The following is a 21,216-nucleotide window of genomic DNA, read 5'->3' on the forward strand; positions in this document are numbered from 1 at the left end:
TATTATTATTATTATTATTATTACTATTGTTAGAAATGTGCTGACCTCGTCAAAGCCCATCAGGTCTCGGTGCTTGGGGGACACGTGGACGTAGCGTGAAGGCTTCATGGGAGGACCGTCGACTGTTGGATGTACAGTAAGACTATGAATATATCTTGTCACCTACTGTATATCTAGACATTCTTACTCAGGGACTATTATATAGGACTATGAATACATCATGTCCATCCATCCATCCATCTTCTTCCGCTTATCCGAGGTCGGGTCGCGGGGGCAGCAGCTTAAGCAGGGAAGCCCAGACTTCCCTCTCCCCAGCCACTTCGTCCAGCTCCTCCCGGGGGATCCCGAGGCGTTCCCAGGCCAGCCGGGAGAGATAGTCTTCCCAGCGTGTCCTGGGTCTTCCCCGTGGCCTCCTACCGGTCGGACGTGCCCGAAACACCTTCCTAGGGAGGCGTTTGGGTGGCATCCTGACCAGATGCCCGAACCACCTCATCTGGCTCCTCTCCATGTGGAGGAGCAGCGGCTTTACTTTGAGCTCCCCCCGAATGACAGAGCTTCTCACCCTATCTCTCAGGGAGAGCCCCGCCACTCGGCGGAGGAAACTCATTTCGGCCGCTTGTACCCGTGATCTTGTCCTTTCGGTCATGACCCAAAGCTCATGACCATAGGTGAGGATGGGAACGTAGATCGACCGGTAAATCGAGAGCTTTGCCTTCCGGCTCAGCTCCTTCTTCACCACAACGGATCGATACAGCGTCCGCATTACTGAAGACGCCGCACCGATCCGCCTGTCGATCTCACGATCCACTCTTCCCTCACTCGTGAACAAGACTCCCAGGTACTTGAACTCCTCCACTTGGGGAAAGATCTCCTCCCCAACCCGGAGATGGCACGCCACCCTTTTCCGGGAGAGAACCATGGACTCGGACTTGGAGGTGCTGATTCCCATCCCAGTCGCTTCACACTCGGCTGCGAACCGATCCAGTGAGAGCTGAAGATCTTGGCCGGAGGAAGCCATCAGGACCACATCATCTGCAAATAGCAGTGACCTAATCCTGCAGCCACCAAACCAGATCCCCTCAAAGCCCTGACTGCGCCTAGAAATTCTGTCCATAAAGGTTATGAACAGAATCGGTGACAAAGGGCAGCCTTGGCGGAGTCCAACCCTCACTGGAAACGTGTCCGACTTACTGCCGGCAATGCGGACCAAGCTCTGACACTGATTATACAGGGAGCGAACTGCCACAAAAAGACAGTCCGTTACCCCATACTCTCTGAGCACTCCCCACAGGACTTCCCGGGGTACACGGTCGAATGCCTTCTCCAAGTCCACAAAGCACATGTAGACTGGTTGGGCAAACTCCCATGCACCCTCAAGGACCCTGCCGAGAGTATAGAGCTGGTCCACAGTTCCACGACCAGGACGAAAACCACACTGTTCCTCCTGAATCCGAGGTTCGACTATCCCTTGCTGTGCGTCGAAGTGAGTCCGACTATATCTAGCCGGAACTTCTCCACCTCACGCACTAGCTCAGGCTCCTTCCCCCCCAGCGAAGTGACGTTCCACGTCCCAAGAGCCAGCTTATGTAGCCGAGGATTGGACCGCCAAGTGCCCTGCCCTCGGCTTCCGCCCAGCTCACACTGCACCCGACCTCTATGGCCCCTGCTATGGGTGGTGAGCCCATTGGAGGGGGGACCCACGTTGCCTCTTCGGGCTGTGCCCGGCCGGGCCCCATGGGGACAGGCCCGGCCACCAGGCGCTCGCCATCGTGCCCCACCTCCGGGCCTGGCTCCAGAGGGGGGCCCCGGTAACCCGCGTCCGGGCGAGGGAAATCTGGGTCCTTGGTTTGTGTTCTTCATCTAGGTCTTCGAGCTGCTCTTTGTCTGATCCCTCACCTAGGACCAGTTTGCCTTGGGAGAAACCCCCGGACAACATAGCTCCTAGGATCATTGGGACACGCAAACTCCTCTACCACGGTAAGGTGGCAGCTCAGAGAGGAGAATACATCATGTCACCTACTGTAAATCTAGACATTCTTACTCAGGGAGTCCAGGTGCAGGTGTACAGTAAGGCCCGGGAGTATGAATATGTCATGTCTTACTCAGGGAGTCCAGGTGCAGGTGTACAAAGTTGAGGCGGTCGTCCTCCAGCGTGTGCTGAGGTTTAGCGGGCACGTTGAGGTAGCCGTAGCGCTCCTTGTTGCACAGGAACATCTGGACGGCTGCAAAACAACGGAAGGGAATCACACTACTTGCTTTAAGGTGCGCCAAAAGGTGCGGCGCCGACACCCACCTGCGGCGCGGCAGGAGAAGGCGAAGACGATGATGTCGTCGTAGGGCCAGGAGTACTCCTTGTGAGGCGGGTAGAAGGCCAGCTTCTTCATGCCCTCCTTCCTCAAGTCCAGCAGCATGGTGGAGTGCACCATGGGCACGGGGAGGCAGCCCAGGCGCTGGCGGTGGCGGGTGGGGAAATACTCCGCCGTCCTCCTGTAATAACCCTGAAGAAGGACACCTTAGGTCCGTCCTCCTGTAATAACCCTGAAGAAGGACACCTTAGGTCCGTCCTCCTGTAATAACCCTGAAGAAGGACACCTTAGGTCCGTCCTCCTGTAATAACCCTGAAGGACACCTTAGGTCCGTCCTCCTGTAATAACCCTGAAGCACACCTTAGGTCCGTCCTCCTGTAATAACCCTGAAGAAGGACACCTTAGGTCCGTCCTCCTGTAATAACCCTGAAGAAGGACACCTTAGGTCCGTCCTCCTGTAATAACCCTGAAGAAGGACACCTTAGGTCCGTCCTCCTGTAATAACCCTGAAGAAGGACACCTTAGGTCCGTCCTCCTGTAATAACCCTGAAGAAGGACACCTTAGGTCCGTCTTCCTGTAATAACCCTGAAGAAGGACACCTTAGGTCCGTCCTCCTGTAATAACCCTGAAGAAGGACACCTTAGGTCCGTCCTCCTGTAATAACCCTGAAGAAGGACACCTTAGGTCCGGCCTCCTGTAATAACCCTGAAGAAGGACACCTTAGGTCCGTCCTCCTGTAATAACCCTGAAGAAGGACACCTTAGGTCCGTCCTCCTGTAATAACCCTGAAGGACACCTTAGGTCCGTCCTCCTGTAATAACCCTGAAGAAGGACACCTTAGGTCCGTCCTCCTGTAATAACCCTGAAGGACACCTTAGGTCCGTCCTCCTGTAATAACCCTGAAGGACACCTTAGGTCCGTCCTCCTGTAATAACCCTGAAGAAGGACACCTTAGGTTCGTCCTCCTGTAATAACCCTGAAGAAGGACACCTTAGGTCCGTCCTCCTGTAATAACCCTGAAGAAGGACAGAAAGACACCTTCTGGTGACTCACCTGTGGGGTTATGCCACACCAGTAGTTGGAGTAAGCGCCCTGAGAGTCCAACATGGGTGCTGTGATGGACTTGTTCTCGGCTACGAGCAGGTTGAGGGTGTCGGGGTTGGTCAGGATGTTGTCAGCGTCTGCGTACTGGAAGACAAACACCAAGACCACCAGCTTCAAAACTTGTGCCAGCTTTCTGCAAGCAGCAATTATTGACACGACAGACGTCAACACGGACATCAAACACTTGGAAGGTGACTACTTCCTGGTGCACAGAGAATAACATAAGGACTCTACCATTTTCTTTTCATCATGGGAGTTCTAGCATTACTCCATCCATCCATCCATTTTCTACCGCTTGTCCCTTTTGGGGTCGCTGGAGCCTATTCTGGCATTACTCATAAGTGTTAAATACAAATAATGAAAACAAAAAGTAAACAATCAAAATGTTGAATCTAAAAATAAACAATTTTCCTTCATTCAGTGTGGCTTGCCATGTCATTTGTCATTTTTCCATTGTCTCCTGGATCACTGATGACTTGTCTGACTGGGGAGCTGCCTGTCAGATACTGTGCTCAGTGGTGTAGGTGCTCCACAGTCCTGTCACCTTTCCTGTTCACCCTATACACCTCAGACTTCCAGTACAGTTCCAGGTCCTGTCAGATACTGTGCTCAGTGGTGTATGTACTCCACAGTCCTGTCTACTTTCCTGTTCACCCTGTACACCTCAGACTTCCAGTACAGTTCCAGGTCCTGTCAGATACTGTGCTCAGTGGTGTAGGTGCTCCACAGTCCTGTCTCCTTTCCTGTTCACCCTGTACACCTCAGACTTCCAGTATAGTTCCAGGTCCTGCTACCTGCAGAAATACTCTGACGACTCTGCTGTGGTCGGGTGTATCGGAGAGGGACAGGAATTGGAGTACAGGACACTGATCGCTGACTTTGTGGAGTGGTCTCAGGCCAACCATACGCTCCTTAATGTGGACAAGACCAAGGAGCTGGTAATGGACTTCAAGAAGAGAATGACCTCAGTGGAGCCCATCAAGATTCAGGGCCGGGAGGTGGCACTAGTGGGGCAGTACAAGTACCTGGGAGTCCACTTGGACAGCAGACTGGACTGGAAGGACAACAGCAAAGCTGTTTACAAGAAGGACATGAACAGAATCTTTTTCCTGAGGAAGCTTAGGTCCTTTAATGTGTGCAGCAAGATCTTTTATCAGTCTGTTGTGGCCAGTGCCCTGTACTTTGTAGTGCTTTGTTGGGGGAGCAGCACCAGCAGAAGGGACTTCAACCGGATTGACAAACTGATCCGGAAAGCCGGCCAAACTATTGGCACACAGTTGAAGGCGTTTGTGTCACTAAGGGACAGGATGTCGTCGGCCCTAAAAGCCCAGAAGAGAAGGGTGACGTACCAGGACATAGTCGGCCCTAAAAGCCCAGAAGAGAAAGGTGACGTACCAGGACGTCGTCGGCCCTAAAAGCCCAGAAGAGAAGGGTGACGTACCAGGACGTAGTCGGCCCTAAAAGCCCTGAAGAGAAGGGTGACGTACCAGGACGTAGTCGGCCCTAAAAGCCCAGAAGAGAAGGGTGACGTACCAGGACGTAGTCGGCCCTAAAAGCCCAGAAGAGAAGGGTGACGTACCAGGACGTAGTCGGCCCTAAAAGCCCAGAAGAGAAGGGTGACGTACCAGGATGTCGTCGGCCCTAAAAGCCCAGAAGAGAAGGGTGACGTACCAGGATGTAGTCGGCCCTAAAATCCCAGAAGAGAAAGGTGACATACCAGGATGTAGTCGGCCCTAAAAGCCCAGAAGAGAAGGGTGACGTACCAGGATGTAGTCGGCCCTAAAAGCCCAGAAGAGAAGGGTGACGTACCAGGATGTAGTCGGCCCTAAAAGCCCAGAAGAGAAGGGTGACGTACCAGGACATAGTCAACCCTAAAAGCCCAGAAGAGAAAAGTGACGTACCAGGACGTCGTCGGCCCTAAAAGCCCAGAAGAGAAGGGTGACGTACCAGGACGTAGTCGGCCCTAAAAGCCCAGAAGAGAAGGGTGACGTACCAGGATGTCGTCGGCCCTAAAAGCCCAGAAGAGAAGGGTGACGTACCAGGATGTAGTCGGCCCTAAAATCCCAGAAGAGAAAGGTGACGTACCAGGACGTAGTCGGCCCTAAAAGCCCAGAAGAGAAGGGTGACGTACCAGGACGTAGTCGGCCCAGCACTTCCTGGCAAAGTTGAGCGCCGCCTGCTTGAGCTTCATCAAGTACAGGACACTGATCGCTGACTTTGTGGAGTGGTCTCAGGCCAACCATACGCTCCTTAATGTGGACAAGACCAAGGAGCTGGTCATGGACTTCAAGAAGAGAATGACCTCAGTGGAGCCCATCAAGATTCAGGGCCGGGAGGTGGCACTAGTGGGGCAGTACAAGTACCTGGGAGTCCACTTGGACAGCAGACTGGACTGGAAGGACAACAGCAAAGCTGTTTACAAGAAGGACATGAACAGAATCTTTTTCCTGAGGAAGCTTAGGTCCTTTAATGTGTGCAGCAAGATCTTTTATCAGTCTGTTGTGGCCAGTGCCCTGTACTTTGTAGTGCTTCGTTGGGGGAGCAGCACCAGCAGAAGGGACTTCAACCGGATTGACAAACTGATCCGGAAAGCCGGCCAAACTATTGGCACACAGTTGGAGGCGTTTGTGGCACTGAGGGACAGGATGTCGTCGGCCCTAAAAGCCCAGAAGAGAAGGGTGACGTACCAGGATGTAGTCGGCCCTAAAAGCCCAGAAGAGAAGGGTGACGTACCAGGATGTAGTCGGCCCTAAAAGCCCAGAAGAGAAAGGTGACGTACCAGGACGTAGTCGGCCCTAAAAGCCCAGAAGAGAAGGGTGACGTACCAGGATGTAGTCGGCCCTAAAAGCCCAGAAGAGAAAGGTGTCGTACCAGGACGTAGTCGGCCCTAAAAGCCCAGAAGAGAAGGGTGACGTACCAGGACGTAGTCGGCATTAAAAGCCCAGAAGAGAAGGGTGACGTACCAGGATGTAGTCGGCCCTAAAAGCCCAGAAGAGAAGGGTGTCGTACCAGGATGTAGTCGGCCCTAAAAGCCCAGAAGAGAAGGGTGACGTACCAGGACATAGTCGGCCCTAAAAGCCCAGAAGAGAAAGGTGACGTACCAGGACGTCGTCGGCCCTAAAAGCCCAGAAGAGAAGGGTGACGTACCAGGATGTCGTCGGCCCTAAAAGCCCAGAAGAGAAGGGTGACGTACCAGGATGTAGTCGGCCCTAAAAGCCCAGAAGAGAAGGGTGACGTACCAGGATGTCGTCGTCCCTAAAAGCCCAGAAGAGAAGGGTGACGTACCAGGATGTAGTCGGCCCTAAAATCCCAGAAGAGAAAAGTGACGTACCAGGATGTAGTCGGCCCTAAAATCCCAGAAGAGAAAGGTGACGTACCAGGATGTAGTCGGCCCTAAAAGCCCAGAAGAGAAGGGTGACGTACCAGGATGTAGTCGGCCCTAAAAGCCCAGAAGAGAAGGGTGACGTACCAGGATGTAGTCGGCCCTAAAAGCCCAGAAGAGAAGGGTGTCATACCAGGATGTAGTCGGCCATAAAAGCCCAGAAGAGAAGGGTGACGTACCAGGACGTCGGCGGCCCTAAAAGCCCAGAAGAGAAGGGTGACGTACCAGGATGTCGTCGGCCCTAAAAGCCCAGAAGAGAAGGGTGACGTACCAGGATGTAGTCGGCCCTAAAAGCCCAGAAGAGAAGGGTGACGTACCAGGATGTCGTCGTCCCTAAAAGCCCAGAAGAGAAGGGTGACGTACCAGGATGTAGTCGGCCCTAAAATCCCAGAAGAGAAAGGTGACGTACCAGGATGTAGTCGGCCCTAAAAGCCCAGAAGAGAAGGGTGACGTACCAGGATGTAGTCGGCCCTAAAAGCCCAGAAGAGAAGGGTGACGTACCAGGATGTAGTCGGCCCTAAAAGCCCAGAAGAGAAAGGTGACGTACCAGTATGTAGTCGGCCCTAAAAGCCCAGAAGAGAAGGGTGACGTACCAGGATGTAGTCGGCCCTAAAAGCCCAGAAGAGAAAGGTGACGTACCAGGATGTAGTCGGCCCTAAAAGCCCAGAAGAGAAGGGTGACGTACCAGGATGTAGTCGGCCCTAAAAGCCCAGAAGAGAAGGGTGACGTACCAGGATGTAGTCGGCCCTAAAATCCCAGAAGAGAAAGGTGACGTACCAGGATGTAGTCGGCCCTAAAAGCCCAGAAGAGAAGGGTGACGTACCAGGATGTAGTCGGCCCTAAAAGCCCAGAAGAGAAGGGTGACGTACCAGGATGTCGTCGTCCCTAAAAGCCCAGAAGAGAAGGGTGACGTACCAGGATGTAGTCGGCCCTAAAATCCCAGAAGAGAAAGGTGACGTACCAGGATGTAGTCGGCCCTAAAAGCCCAGAAGAGAAGGGTGACGTACCAGGATGTAGTCGGCCCTAAAAGCCCAGAAGAGAAGGGTGACGTACCAGGATGTAGTCGGCCCTAAAAGCCCAGAAGAGAAGGGTGACGTACCAGGATGTAGTCGGCCCTAAAAGCCCAGAAGAGAAAGGTGACGTACCAGGATGTAGTCGGCCCAGCGCTTCCTGGCAAAGTTGAGCGCCGCCTGCTTGAGCTTCATCACGTACTCGTAGCGACTGTTGGGCCAGTGCTTTGGCCCCAGCTCTCCTGCGTAGGACCTGCAGGTGTGGGGGACAGCGTCAGGTGGAGGTCACCTGAAGGTGGAGTTCACCTGAGGGTGAAGACCAAGGTTCTTACACGGGTCTCTCCGAGGGTCTCCATTCAACGTAGTGGTAGAACTTCTGCATGACCGTCAGCCACTCCTTCAGCACGGCTGTGGTGTTGTCGGCATTGTGATCTGTGGCTGCCCTGGGGGACACACACACAGTCAACTTCTGGTGGGCGCTCTCTTCTAGCAGTGTTATTGCGGCTGGAACTAATTTGCTTTCGTTGCAAATGTTGAGAGAAGGAGTTCGACATACAATCTTGGTGAGTCGTATGGAAACAGGAAACAAAGTGAGCAACTTCTGGTGGTCTCTGTCCGTGGAATTTTATTGCAGCTGGAACTAATTCGCTTTTATTGCAAATTATAAGAGAAGGCGTATGTGAAGGCGGTCGGGATGCACCATAGATGAGTCGTATGGAAAAAGGAAAAAAGGTGAGCAACTTCTAGTAGTCTCTGTTCATGGAGTATTATCGCAGCTGGAACTAATTCACTTTTATTGCAAATGTTGAGAGAAGGCGTACGTGAAGGTGGGCGGAATGCATTCTAAATCAGTCTCGTATAGAAATAGGAAACTCAGTGGGCAACTTCTGGTAGTCTCTCTGAAAGGAGTGCTACTGCGGCTGGAACTAATTCACTTTTATTGCAACTGTTGAGCGAAGGCGTATGTGAAGACAGGCGACATGCACTTTGGATAAGTCGTATAAAAACAGAAAACAAGGTGAGCAACTTCTGGTGGTCTCTGTTCATGGAGTGTTATAACAGCTGGAACAAATTCACTTTTATTGCAAATGTTAGAAGAAGGCGTACGTGAAGGCGGGCGGTATGCACTCTGAATAAGTTGTATAGAAACAGGAAACAAGGTAAGCAACTTCTGGTGGTCTCTGTTCATGGAGTGCTATCGCAGCTGGAACTAATTCACTTTTATTGCAAATGTTGAGAGAAGGCGTACGTGAAGGTGGGCGGAATGCATTCTAAATCAGTCTCGTATAGAAATAGGAAACTCAGTGGGCAACTTCTGGTAGTCTCTCTGAAAGGAGTGCAACTGCGGCTGGAACTAATTCACTTTTATTGCAACTGTTGAGCGAAGGCGTATGTGAAGACAGGCGACATGCACTTTGGATAAGTCGTATAAAAACAGAAAACAAGGTGAGCAACTTCTGGTGGTCTCTGTTCATGGAGTGTTATCACAGCTGGAACAAATTCACTTTTATTGCAAATGTTAGAAGAAGGCGTACGTGAAGGGGCGGGCGGTATGCACTCTGAATAAGTTGTATAGAAACAGGAAACAAGGTAAGCAACTTCTGGTGGTCTCTGTTCATGGAGTGCTATCGCAGCTGGAACTAATTCACTTTTATTGCAAATTTTGAGAGAAGGCGTACGTGAAGGCGGGCGGGCGGCATGCACTCTGAATGAGTCGTATAAATGCAGTAAACTTAGTTATAAACCTCTGGTGGTCTCTCCTCAAGCAGTGCTATTGCAGCTGGACCTAATTTGTCTGTATTGCAAATGTCGAGAGAAGGCGTACGTGAATGTGGGCGGCATGCATTCTGAATGAATCTCGTATAGAAACAGGAAACAAGGTGAGCAACTTCTGGTGGTCTCTGTTCGTGGAGTGTTATCACAGCTGGAACTAATTCACTTTTATTGCAGTGAAGGCGTACGTGAAGGCGGGCGGCATGCACTCTGAATGAGTCATTTTAAAACAGTAAACTTAGTGATAAACCTCTGGTGGTTTCTCCTCAAGCAGTGCTATTGCAGCTGGAACTAATTCGGCTGTATTGCAAATGTTGAGAGAAGACGTACGTGAAGGTGGACGGCATACACGCTGAATGAGTCGTATAGAAACAGAAAATTCAGTGAGCAACTTCTGGTGGACTCTTTTCAAGGAGTGTTTTTGCAGCTGGAACTACTTCACGGCATATGTAAGGGTAATTAAAGATAAACATGGAGTGTTATTGCAGCTGGAACTAATCCAAAGTGTGGCAACAAATGTTGAGAGGAAGGCATGAGTTTGCAAAGGTAAAAACAAACAGAGTTTGTAGGGGGGAGCCGTGAGCTTTACTTTAACAGGGAGTGTTATTGCAGCGGGAACTAAGCAAAGTGTGTCATCAAATGTGAGTTTGCAACGGTAAAAACAACCTACACTGTGATGCACGTTTAGTTTTTTTTTTAAGGTATATACTACAGAGTTTGTAGGGAGGGGGAGGCCACGAGGTGTGAGCTTTACGCTTACGGGGAGAGATGTGGAGTGGTATTGCAGCTGGAACTAATTAAAGTGTGACAACAAAGGTTGAGAGGAAGGACAGAGTTTACAAAGGTAATTCACTGTGACGCCAGGTTAGATTTCTTTGGAAGGTGGACACCACAAACAGAGTTTGTAGGAGAAGGCGTGAGCTTTACTCTTGCAGGGAAAGACTTGGGAGTGTTATAGCAGCTGGAACTAATCAAAGTGTGACAACGAATGTTGTGACTTTGTAAAGGTAATAACAACCTTTGCAAGTTTAGTTTTTTTTTTGGAAGGTTGACACTACAAACAGAATTTGTCAGGGGAGCTGTGAGCTTCACTCTTACAGGGAGTGTTATTGCAGCGGAAAACTAATCAAAGTGTGACAACAAATGTTGTGAGTTTGTTAAGGTAATAACAAACTTCGCTGTGATGCAAGTTTAGTTGTTTTTTTGGAAAGTTAACACTTCAAACTTGTTTGTAGGGCAAACTGTGAGCTTTTTACTCGTAGAGGGAGTGTTGTATCAGCTGGAACGAATCAAAGTGTGACACTAAATGCTGTTGTGAGTTTGTAAAGGTAAAAATCTTCACTGTGAGGCAAGCCTAGGTGTTTTCGAAAGGTTGACACCAAAAGCACAGTTTGTAGAGGGAGGCGTGAGCTTTACTCTTACAGGGAGAGAACTGGAGTGTTGTAGTAGATGGAACTAACAAACGTGTGACACTAAATGTTGTTGTGAGTTTGTAATGGTAATAACAAACTTCAATGTGACACAAGGCTAGGTTTTTCTTGGAAGGTCGGCACTACAAACAGAGAACTTGTAGGGGGAGCCTTGAGCTTTTACTCTTACGGGGAGTGTTCTTGCAGCTGGAACTAATCAAAGTGTGACAACAAATAGGGGTGTAAAGGTAAAAACAACCTTTGCTGTGAGGCAAGTTTAGGTCGGCACTACAAACAGAGAACTTGTAGGGGGAACCTTGAGCTTTTACTCTTACGGGGAGTGTTATTGCAGCTGGAACTAATCAAAGTGTGACAACAAATAAGTGTAAAAACAACCTTTGCTTTGCTGGTTGGCAGAACAAACATTAAGTTTGTAGGGGGAGGCGTGAACGTTACTTTCACTGGGAGAGAATTGCAGTGTTGTAGTAGCTGGAACTAACAAAAGCGTGACACTAAATGTTGTTGTGACTTTGTAAAGGTAATAAAAAACTTCAATGTGACTCAAGTCTAAGTTTTTCTTGGAAGGTCGGCACTACAAACAGAGAACTTGTAGGGGGAGCCTTGAGCTTTTACTCTTACGGGGAGTGTTCTTGCAGCTGGAACTAATCAAAGTGTGACAACAAATAGGGGTGTAAAGGTAAAAACAACCTTTGCTGTGAGGCAAGTTTAGGTCGGCACTACAAACAGAGAACTTGTAGGGGGAACCTTGAGCTTTTACTCTTACGGGGAGTGTTATTGCAGCTGGAACTAATCAAAGTGTGACAACAAATAAGTGTAAAAACAACCTTTGCTTTGCTGGTTGGCAGAACAAACATTAAGTTTGTAGGGAGAGGCGTGAACGTTACTTTCACTGGGAGAGAATTGCAGTGTTGTAGTAGCTGGAACTAACAAAAGCGTGACACTAAATGTTGTTGTGACTTTGTAAAGGTAATAAAAAACTTCAATGCGACTCAAGTCTAAGTTTTTCTTGGAAGGTCGGCACTACAAACAGAGAACTTGTAGGGGGAACCTTGAGCTTTTACTCTTACGGGGAGTGTTATTGCAGCTGGAACTAATCAAAGTGTGACAACAAATAAGTGTAAAAACAACCTTTGCTTTGCTGGTTGGCGGAACAAACATTAAGTTTGTAGGGGGAGGCGTGAAGGTTACTCTCACGGGGAGATAATTGGAGTGTTGTAGTAGATGGAACTAACAAAAGCGTGACACTAAATGTTGTTGTGTCTTTGTAAAGATAATAACAAACTTCAATGCGACTCAAGTCTAAGTTTTTCGTGGAAGGTCGGCACTACAAACAGAGAAATTGTAGGGGGAACCTTGAGCTTTTACTCTTACGGGGAGTGTTATTGCAGCTGGAACTAATCAAAGTGTGACAACAAATAAGTGTAAAAACAACCTTTGCTTTGCTGGTTGGCAGAACAAACATTAAGTCTGTAGGGGGAGGCGTGAAGGTTACTCTCACGGGGAGATAATTGGAGTGTTGTAGTAGCTGGAACTAACAAAAGCGTGACACTAAATGTTGTTGTGACTTTGTAAAGGTAATAAAAAACTTAAATGCGACTCAAGTCGAAGTTTTTCTTGGAAGGTCGGCACTACAAACAGAGAAATTGTAGGGGGAACCTTGAGATTTTACTCTTACGGGGAGTGTTATTGCAGCTGGAACTAATCAAAGTGTGACAACAAATAAGTGTAAAAACAACCTTTGCTTTGCTGGTTGGCAGAACAAACATTAAGTCTGTAGGGGGAGGCGTGAAGGTTACTCTCACGGGGAGATAATTGGAGTGTTGTAGTAGCTGGAACTAACAAAAGCGTGACACTAAATGTTGTTGTGACTTTGTAAAGGTAATAAAAAACTTCAATGCGACTCAAGTCTAAGTTTTTCTTGGAAGGTCGGCACTACAAACAGAGAACTTGTAGGGGGAGCCTTGAGCTTTTACTCTTACGGGGAGTGTTATTGCAGCTGGAACTAATCAAAGTGTGACAACAAATAAGTGTAAAAACAACCTTTGCTTTGCTGGTTGGCAGAACAAACATTAAGTTTGTAGGGGGAGGCGTGAAGGTTACTCTCACGGGGAGATAATTGGAGTGTTGTAGTAGATGGAACTAACAAAAGCGTGACACTAAATGTTGTTGTGACTTTGTAAAGGTAATAAAAAACTTCAATGCGACTCAAGTCTAAGTTTTTCTTGGAAGGTCGGCACTACAAACAGAGAACTTGTAGGGGGAACCTTGAGCTTTTACTCTTACGGGGAGTGTTATTGCAGCTGGAACTAATCAAAGTGTGACAACAAATAAGTGTAAAAACAACCTTTGCTTTGCTGGTTGGCAGAACAAACATTAAGTTTGTAGGGGGAGGCGTGAAGGTTACTCTCACGGGGAGATAATTGGAGTGTTGTAGTAGATGGAACTAACAAAAGCGTGACACTAAATGTTGTTGTGTCTTTGTAAAGATAATAACAAACTTCAATGTGACGCAAGTCTAGTCTTTTTCTTGAAAGGTCGGCACTACAAACAGAGAATTTGTAGGGGTAGCCTTGAGCTTTTACTCTTACGGGGAGTGTTATTGCCGCTGGAACTATATCAAAGTGTGACAAATAGATAAGTGTAAAAACAACCTTTGCTGTGAGGCAAGTCTACGTTGGCACTACAAACAACGTTTTTAGGGGGTGCCCTGAGCTTTTACGCTTACGGGGAGTGTTATTGCAGCTGGAAGTAATCAAAGTGTGACAAATAAATTCGTGTAGAAACAACCTTTGCTTTGCTGGTTGGCAGAACAAACATCAAGTTTGCAGTGGGAGGCGTGAAGGTTACTCTGACGGGTGATGCCCGGTACTCGCTGCAGTTGAGTGCATAGATGATGCTAATGAACACATACTACATTGAGATGCCTGCTACTCGCTGCAGTTGAGTGCATAGATGATGGTATTGAACACATACTACATTGAGGTGCCTGGTACTCGCTGCAGTTGAGTGCATAGATGATGGTATTGAACACATACTACATTGAGATGCCCAGTACTTGCTGCAGTTGAGTGCATAGATGATGGTATTGAACACATACTACATTGAGATGCCTGGTACTCGCTGCAGTTGAGTGCATAGTATTGAACACATACTACATTGAGATGCCCAGTACTTGCTGCAGTTGAGTGCATAGATGATGGTATTGAACACATACTACATTGAGATGCCTGGTACTCGCTGCAGTTGAGTGCATAGATGATGGTATTGAACACATACTACATTGAGATGCCTGGTACTCGCTGCAGTTGAGTGCATAGATGATGGTATTGAACACATACTACATTGAGATGCCTGGTACTCGCTGCAGTTGAGTGCATAGTATTGAACACATACTACATTGAGATGCCCGGTACTCGCTGCAGTTGAGTGCATAGATGATGGTAATGAACACATACTACATTGAGATGCCTGGTACTCGCTGCAGTTGAGTGCATAGATGATGGTATTGAACACATACTACATTGAGATGCCTGGTACTCGCTGCAGTTGAGTGCATAGATGATGGTAATGAACACATATTACATTGAGATGCCCGGTACTCGCTGCAGTTGAGTGCATAGATGATGGTAATGAACACATACTACATTGAGATGCCCGGTACTCGCTGCAGTTGAGTGCATAGATGATGGTATTGAACACATACTACATTGAGATGCCTGGTACTCGCTGCAGTTGAGTGCATAGATGATGGTATTGAACACATACTACATTGAGATGCCTGGTACTCGCTGCAGTTGAGTGCATAGATGATGGTATTGAACACATACTACATTGAGGTGCCTGCTACTCGCTGCAGTTGAGTGCATAGATGATGGTATTGAACACATACTACATTGAGGTGCCTGGTACTCGCTGCAGTTGAGTGCATAGATGATGGTATTGAACACATACTACATTGAGATGCCTGGTACTCGCTGCAGTTGAGTGCATAGTATTGAACACATACTACATTGAGATGCCCGGTACTCGCTGCAGTTGAGTGCATAGATGATGGTAATGAACACATACTACATTGAGATGCCCGGTACTCGCTGCAGTTGAGTGCATAGATGATGGTATTGAACACATACTACATTGAGATGCCCGGTACTCGCTGCAGTTGAGTTGATGGTATTGAACACATACTACATTGAGGTGCCTGGTACTCGCTGCAGTTGAGTTGATGGTATTGAACACATACTACATTGAGATGCCTGGTACTCGCTGCAGTTGAGTTGATGGTATTGAACACATACTACATTGAGGTGCCTGGTACTCGCTGCAGTTGAGTGCATAGTATTGAACACATACTACATTGAGGTGCCTGGTACTCGCTGCAGTTGAGTTGATGGTATTGAACACATACCAGACGGAGATGCGCTCTTTGGGGTAGTTCATCCTCTCCAGGGCCCCCAGGAAGTAGGGCAAGGAGTGGGCCGCGTTCCTGGCGATGACGGCGACCACCACGGTGGGAGGCTGCATCCTGGACTCCTCCGGGGATCTTTCCTCGGAGAAGTAGCCGCGGGTCGGCGACAGGAAGACGGCGATGAGCAGCGCCAAGTGACGGCGGAGGAACATCCTCGTGGCGGAGGAACACAACTCCTGCCGCGGACGCCGAACAAGCCGCAGGACGCCTCACAACTACAACTTTTCAACACAACTACAACTTTTCAACACAACTACAACTTTTCAACACAACTTTTTTTCACAAGTCCAACATCCAGAAGTCCAACATTCAAACAAGTTCAACTTGTAACTCCAAAAAAATGTGCAGGAGGCGTCAGAAGTCCAACATAAAAAGAACTTTTTCCAAATTCTCCAGCCCCCTTTTTTTCTTCCTTGGACATTTTTTCCTTCTCAGCTTACAACTTCCGCTCATGCAGCCAACACGTCCGGCCAGGAAAGTTGTCATGCATCGCAAACATAAATAGTCAATAAATAGAAAGTATTGCAACAACAAAAGTGAAAGAATGCGGTGAAAAAAAGTGTGTGGGGGGGGGGGGGGGGGGGGGGGATGAAGAAGTTTTTATGGTGACGTCGTCGCTCAGCAAGGCGGCACTTGCACATTTTCACCACTGCGAGGCGCTGTTTGACCAACTTCAAGCCCCCACTACTGCTACTATTATTACTAGTATTACACTACTAATATTACTAGTATTACACTACTAATATTACTAGTATTACACTACTAATATCACTAGTATTACACTACTAATATTACTAGTATTACACTACTAATATCACTAGTATTACACTACTAATATTACTAGTATTACACTACTAATATTACTAGTATTACACTACTAATATTACTAGTATTACACTACTAATATCACTAGTATTACACTACTAATATTACTAGTATTACACTACTAATATTACTAGTATTACACTACTAATATCACTAGTATTACACTACTAATATTACTAGTATTACACTACTAATATTACTAGTATTACACTACTAATATTACTAGTATTACACTACTAATATCACTAGTATTACACTACTAATATTACACAACTAACATTACTAGTATTACACTACTAATATCACTAGTATTACACTACTAATATCACTAGTATTACACTACTAATATTACACAACTAACATTACTAGTATTACACTACTAATATTACTAGTATTACACTACTAACATTACTAGTATTACACTACTAATATTACTAGTATTACACTACTAATATTACTAGTATTACACTACTAATATTACACAACTAACATTACTAGTATTACACTACTAATATTACTAGTATTACACTACTAATATCACTAGTATTACACTACTAATATTACACAACTAACATTACTAGTATTACACTACTAATATCACTAGTATTACACTACTAATATTACTAGTATTACACTACTAACATTACTAGTATTACACTACTAATATTACTAGTATTACACTACTAACATTACTAGTATTACACTACTAATATCACTAGTATTACACTACTAATATTACACAACTAACATTACTAGTATTACACTACTAATATTACTAGTATTACACTACTAACATTACTAGTATTACACTACTAATATCACTAGTATTACACTACTAATATTACTATTACTACACTACTAATATTAGCATTATTACAGTACTAATATTACAATTATTACAGTAATATTATTAGTATTATTACAGTACTAATATTAATATTATTACAGTACTAATATTAGCATTATTACACTACTACAATTAGTTATATTACAGTACTAATATGTACTAGTAATATTAGTATTAATACACTGTATTAATATTAGTATTAATACTGTAATCATAGTAATATTAGTACTGTATTAAATACAGTACTAATATTACTATGATTACAGTACTAATATTAGCATTATTACAGTACTACAATTAGTTATATTACAGTACTAATATGTACTAGTAATATTAGTATTATTACAGTACTAATATTAGTACTGTAATACTAATATTAGTATTATTACAGTACTATTATTAGTTATATTACAGTACTAATATGTACTAGTAATATTTGTATTAATACAGTACTGATATTAGTATTATTACAGTACTAATATCAGTATTACTACAGTACTTATATGTACTAGTAATATTAGTATTATTACAGTACTAATATCAGTATTACTACAGTACTAATATGTACTAGTAATATTAGTATTATTACAGTACTAATATCAGTATTACTACAGTACTAATATGTACTAGTATAATTAGTATTATTACAGTACTAATATCAGTATTACTACAGTACTAATATGTACTAGTAATATTAGTATTATTACAGTACTAATATCAGTATTACTACAGTACTTATATGTACTAGTAATATTAGTATTATTACAGTACTAATATCAGTATTACTACAGTACTAATATGTACTAGTAATATTAGTATTATTAAAGTACTAATATCAGTATTACTACAGTACTAATATATACTAGTAATATTAGTATTATTACAGTACTAATATCAGTATTACTACAGTACTAATATATACTAGTAATATTAGTATTACTGCAGTACTAATATGTACTAGTAATATTAGTATTATTACAGTTCTATTATCAGTATTACTACAGTACTTATATGTACTAGTAATATTAGTATTATTACAGTACTAATATCAGTATTACTACAGTACTAATATGTACTAGTAATATTAGTATTATTAAAGTACTAATATCAGTATTACTACAGTACTAATATGTACTAGTAATATTAGTATTATTAAAGTACTAATATCAGTATTACTACAGTACTAATATGTACTAGTAATATTAGTATTACTACAGTACTAATATGTACTAGTAATATTAGTATTATTACAGTACTATTATCAGTATTACTACAGTACTTATATGTACTAGTAATATTAGTATTATTACAGTACTATTATCAGTATTACTACAGTACTTATATGTACTAGTACTATTAGTATTATTACAGTACTAATATCAGTATTACTACAGTACTAATATGTACTAGTAAAATTAGTATTATCAAAGTACTAATATCAGTATTACTACAGTACTAATATGTACTAGTAATATTAGTATTATCACAGTACTATTATTACATCTACTTCTTGTTTTTAATTGTTGGACAATTTGATGAAATGCTGGCGATCGTGGATAGGATTCTCATAATAATAATAAAAAACAAATGAAAGTGAATTAGCATCTATGCTAACACAAGATGTCCTGGCTAAGTAGAGGCCCGCTGTTGCCATGACAACATCAGAGATGACAATACCTCGCTTTGACTCGTTACTTTGTGATGCTTTTGTTTTACAAATGTTTTATACATGAATCTAAATGTTAAAGATGTCATGTCTGTGTGATCATGTTTTGTTTTAGTAATGTTCGTTTTAAATTTTGGACTTTTTGTGCACTTTTGTTTTGTTTTGTCACCATAGCAACCATTAGTTTCACCTGTCACGTCACGCACCTGTTCCACGTTTGGACTCATTGTGCACTCTTGTCACCATAGCAACCATTAGTTTTCACCTGTCACGTCACGCACCTGTTTCACGTTTCGAGTCACGCACCTGCTTTCACTAATCATGTCCATAGTATTTAAGTTCATTCATTTTCTGTTGTTCGTCCTGACGACATCACCCCATTTATGCTCCTGCACACTCTCCACACCCTGATGACCCTTGCTACTCTTTTTTTCATGCCGGTTCCATGCCAAGTAAGTTTTTGTTTGTTAAGCCACAGTTAGTGTTTTGTTTAATTGTTCATAGTTTCTGCCAATGTGCAAGTTTTGTGTTTAAAGTCTAGTTTTATTCTCCGCCACTGTGCGCGCTTTTTGTTTATTCCTTTTTTGATAGTTTAAAATAAATCACCTTCAAGCCGTGACCAGTCCAGTTCATTTGCACCACGGGAGAACAAACCAAGCCAAAGTCCAAGTCTTGACAATAATAAATCGATTTTTGTTTTTAATTCTACCATATTTTGTTTGTAATTGCTACAAAATACTACTTTTTTGGTAACATTTGGACATTTTTATTCGGAATGTTACCCATTTATTTGGCATTGTGTTTTCCTGTAATAAAGTAAAAATGTATTCTTGGTAGACTTCAACTGTTTCTCACCATAAAAATCTGATTTTTTTTGTAAAATGTAAAAAAAAAGAAGAAAAGATAATAATAATAATGCTTAAACATTAAATGATTTATTTCACCGTATTCAAACTTTATTGCCGTACCTTTATGGTTTATTTATGTCATAAAATGAATACTTAATTACCATAAATATAATGACCAATATTATAAATTGTTTTTTCTTTTATTACGAAATTATTTTTTACTATTAGGTTTATTTCCAAAACATTGTAATTTATTACATTTTGATTTTCCTCACTTTATGATTGATGACGTCATATAATAAAATGTTTTACATAACATATTCATGAATTGCTTCAAAATCAATACTTTTCTTATTGTTCCAACTTCTCAGCTACAAAAGTACTAAACTACTTTTATCTGGTAATATTTTGTCATTTTTCTTTAGAGTTTATTCTTGCAAAACTGCAAAAACTGAATGACCTCAGACAAAGCTGATGTTATTTTCTGTAAATAATTACTTTTTTTCTATTAATATTAGTGTTTTTATTATATTGTTATAATTTCTCAGCTACATAAATACTACTTTTTTTAGTGATATTTTAAAATGTTTTATTTAGAATGGTACCGATTTATTCTGGCATTTGTTGGAAAAATATTTCCTTTTATTTCCTGAAAAAAAATACTTTTTCTCCCCCTAAAAATATGATGTTATTCTTGCAAATTTTTTAGAAATGCTTTTTTTTCTCGGCAAATTCAGTAATTTATTCCACAATATTCAAACTTTATTCTCGTATTATTTATGTCATAAAATGAATACTTAATTACCATAAATATAATGACCAATATTATAAATTGTTTTTTCTTTTATTACGAAATTATTTTTTACTATTAGGTTTATTTCCAAAACATTGTAATTTATTACATTTTGATTTTCCTCACTTTATGATTGATGACGTCATATAATAAAATGTTTTACATAACATATTCATGAATTGCTTCAAAATCAATACTTTTCTTATTGTTCCAACTTCTCGGCTACAAAAGTACTAAACTACTTTTATCTGGTAATATTTTGTCATTTTTCTTTAGAGTTTATTCTTGCAAAACTGCAAAAACTGAATGACCTCAGACAAAGCTGATGTTATTTTCTGTAAATAATTACTTTTTTTCTATTAATATTAGTATTTTTATTGTATTGTTATAATTTCTCAGCTACATAAATACTACTTTTTTTAGTAATATTTTAAAACATTTTATTTAGAATGGTACCGATTTATTCTGGCATTTGTTGGAAAAATAGTTCCTTTTATTTCCTGAAAAAAATACTTTTTCTCCCCCTAAAAATATGATGTTATTCTTGCAAATTTTTTGGAAATGCTTTTTTTTCTCGGCAAATTCAGTAATTTATTCCACAATATTCAAACTTTATTCTCGTATTATTTATGTCATAAAATGAATACTTAATTACCATAAATATAATGACCAATATTATAAATTGTTTTTTCTTTTATTACGAAATTATTTTTTACTATTAGGTTTATTTCCAAAACATTGTAACTTATTACATTTTGATTTTCCT

The 21,216-nt window shown here is 43.0% G+C and overlaps 1 protein-coding gene across 1 annotated transcript in view; it reads right to left on the reverse strand.

The window, feature by feature from the left end:
* cercam (cerebral endothelial cell adhesion molecule) overlaps positions 1-15,893 on the reverse strand; it is a 39,431-nt gene extending 23,538 nt beyond the window's left edge. The window contains exons 1-7 of the mRNA XM_061931630.2: positions 15,412-15,893; positions 8,136-8,246; positions 7,939-8,056; positions 3,361-3,495; positions 2,294-2,498; positions 2,103-2,222; positions 46-122 (exon numbers count right to left, since the gene is read on the reverse strand). Coding sequence (XP_061787614.1) covers positions 46-122; positions 2,103-2,222; positions 2,294-2,498; positions 3,361-3,495; positions 7,939-8,056; positions 8,136-8,246; positions 15,412-15,623 — 978 coding nt within the window. The 5' untranslated portion in view covers positions 15,624-15,893. The remainder of the gene's footprint in view (positions 1-45; positions 123-2,102; positions 2,223-2,293; positions 2,499-3,360; positions 3,496-7,938; positions 8,057-8,135; positions 8,247-15,411) is intronic.
* Positions 15,894-21,216: the final 5,323 nt, after the last annotated feature.

Source organism: Nerophis lumbriciformis, linkage group LG39, assembly GCF_033978685.3.
Source record: "Nerophis lumbriciformis linkage group LG39, RoL_Nlum_v2.1, whole genome shotgun sequence".
Classification (NCBI taxonomy): Eukaryota; Metazoa; Chordata; class Actinopteri; order Syngnathiformes; family Syngnathidae; genus Nerophis; species Nerophis lumbriciformis.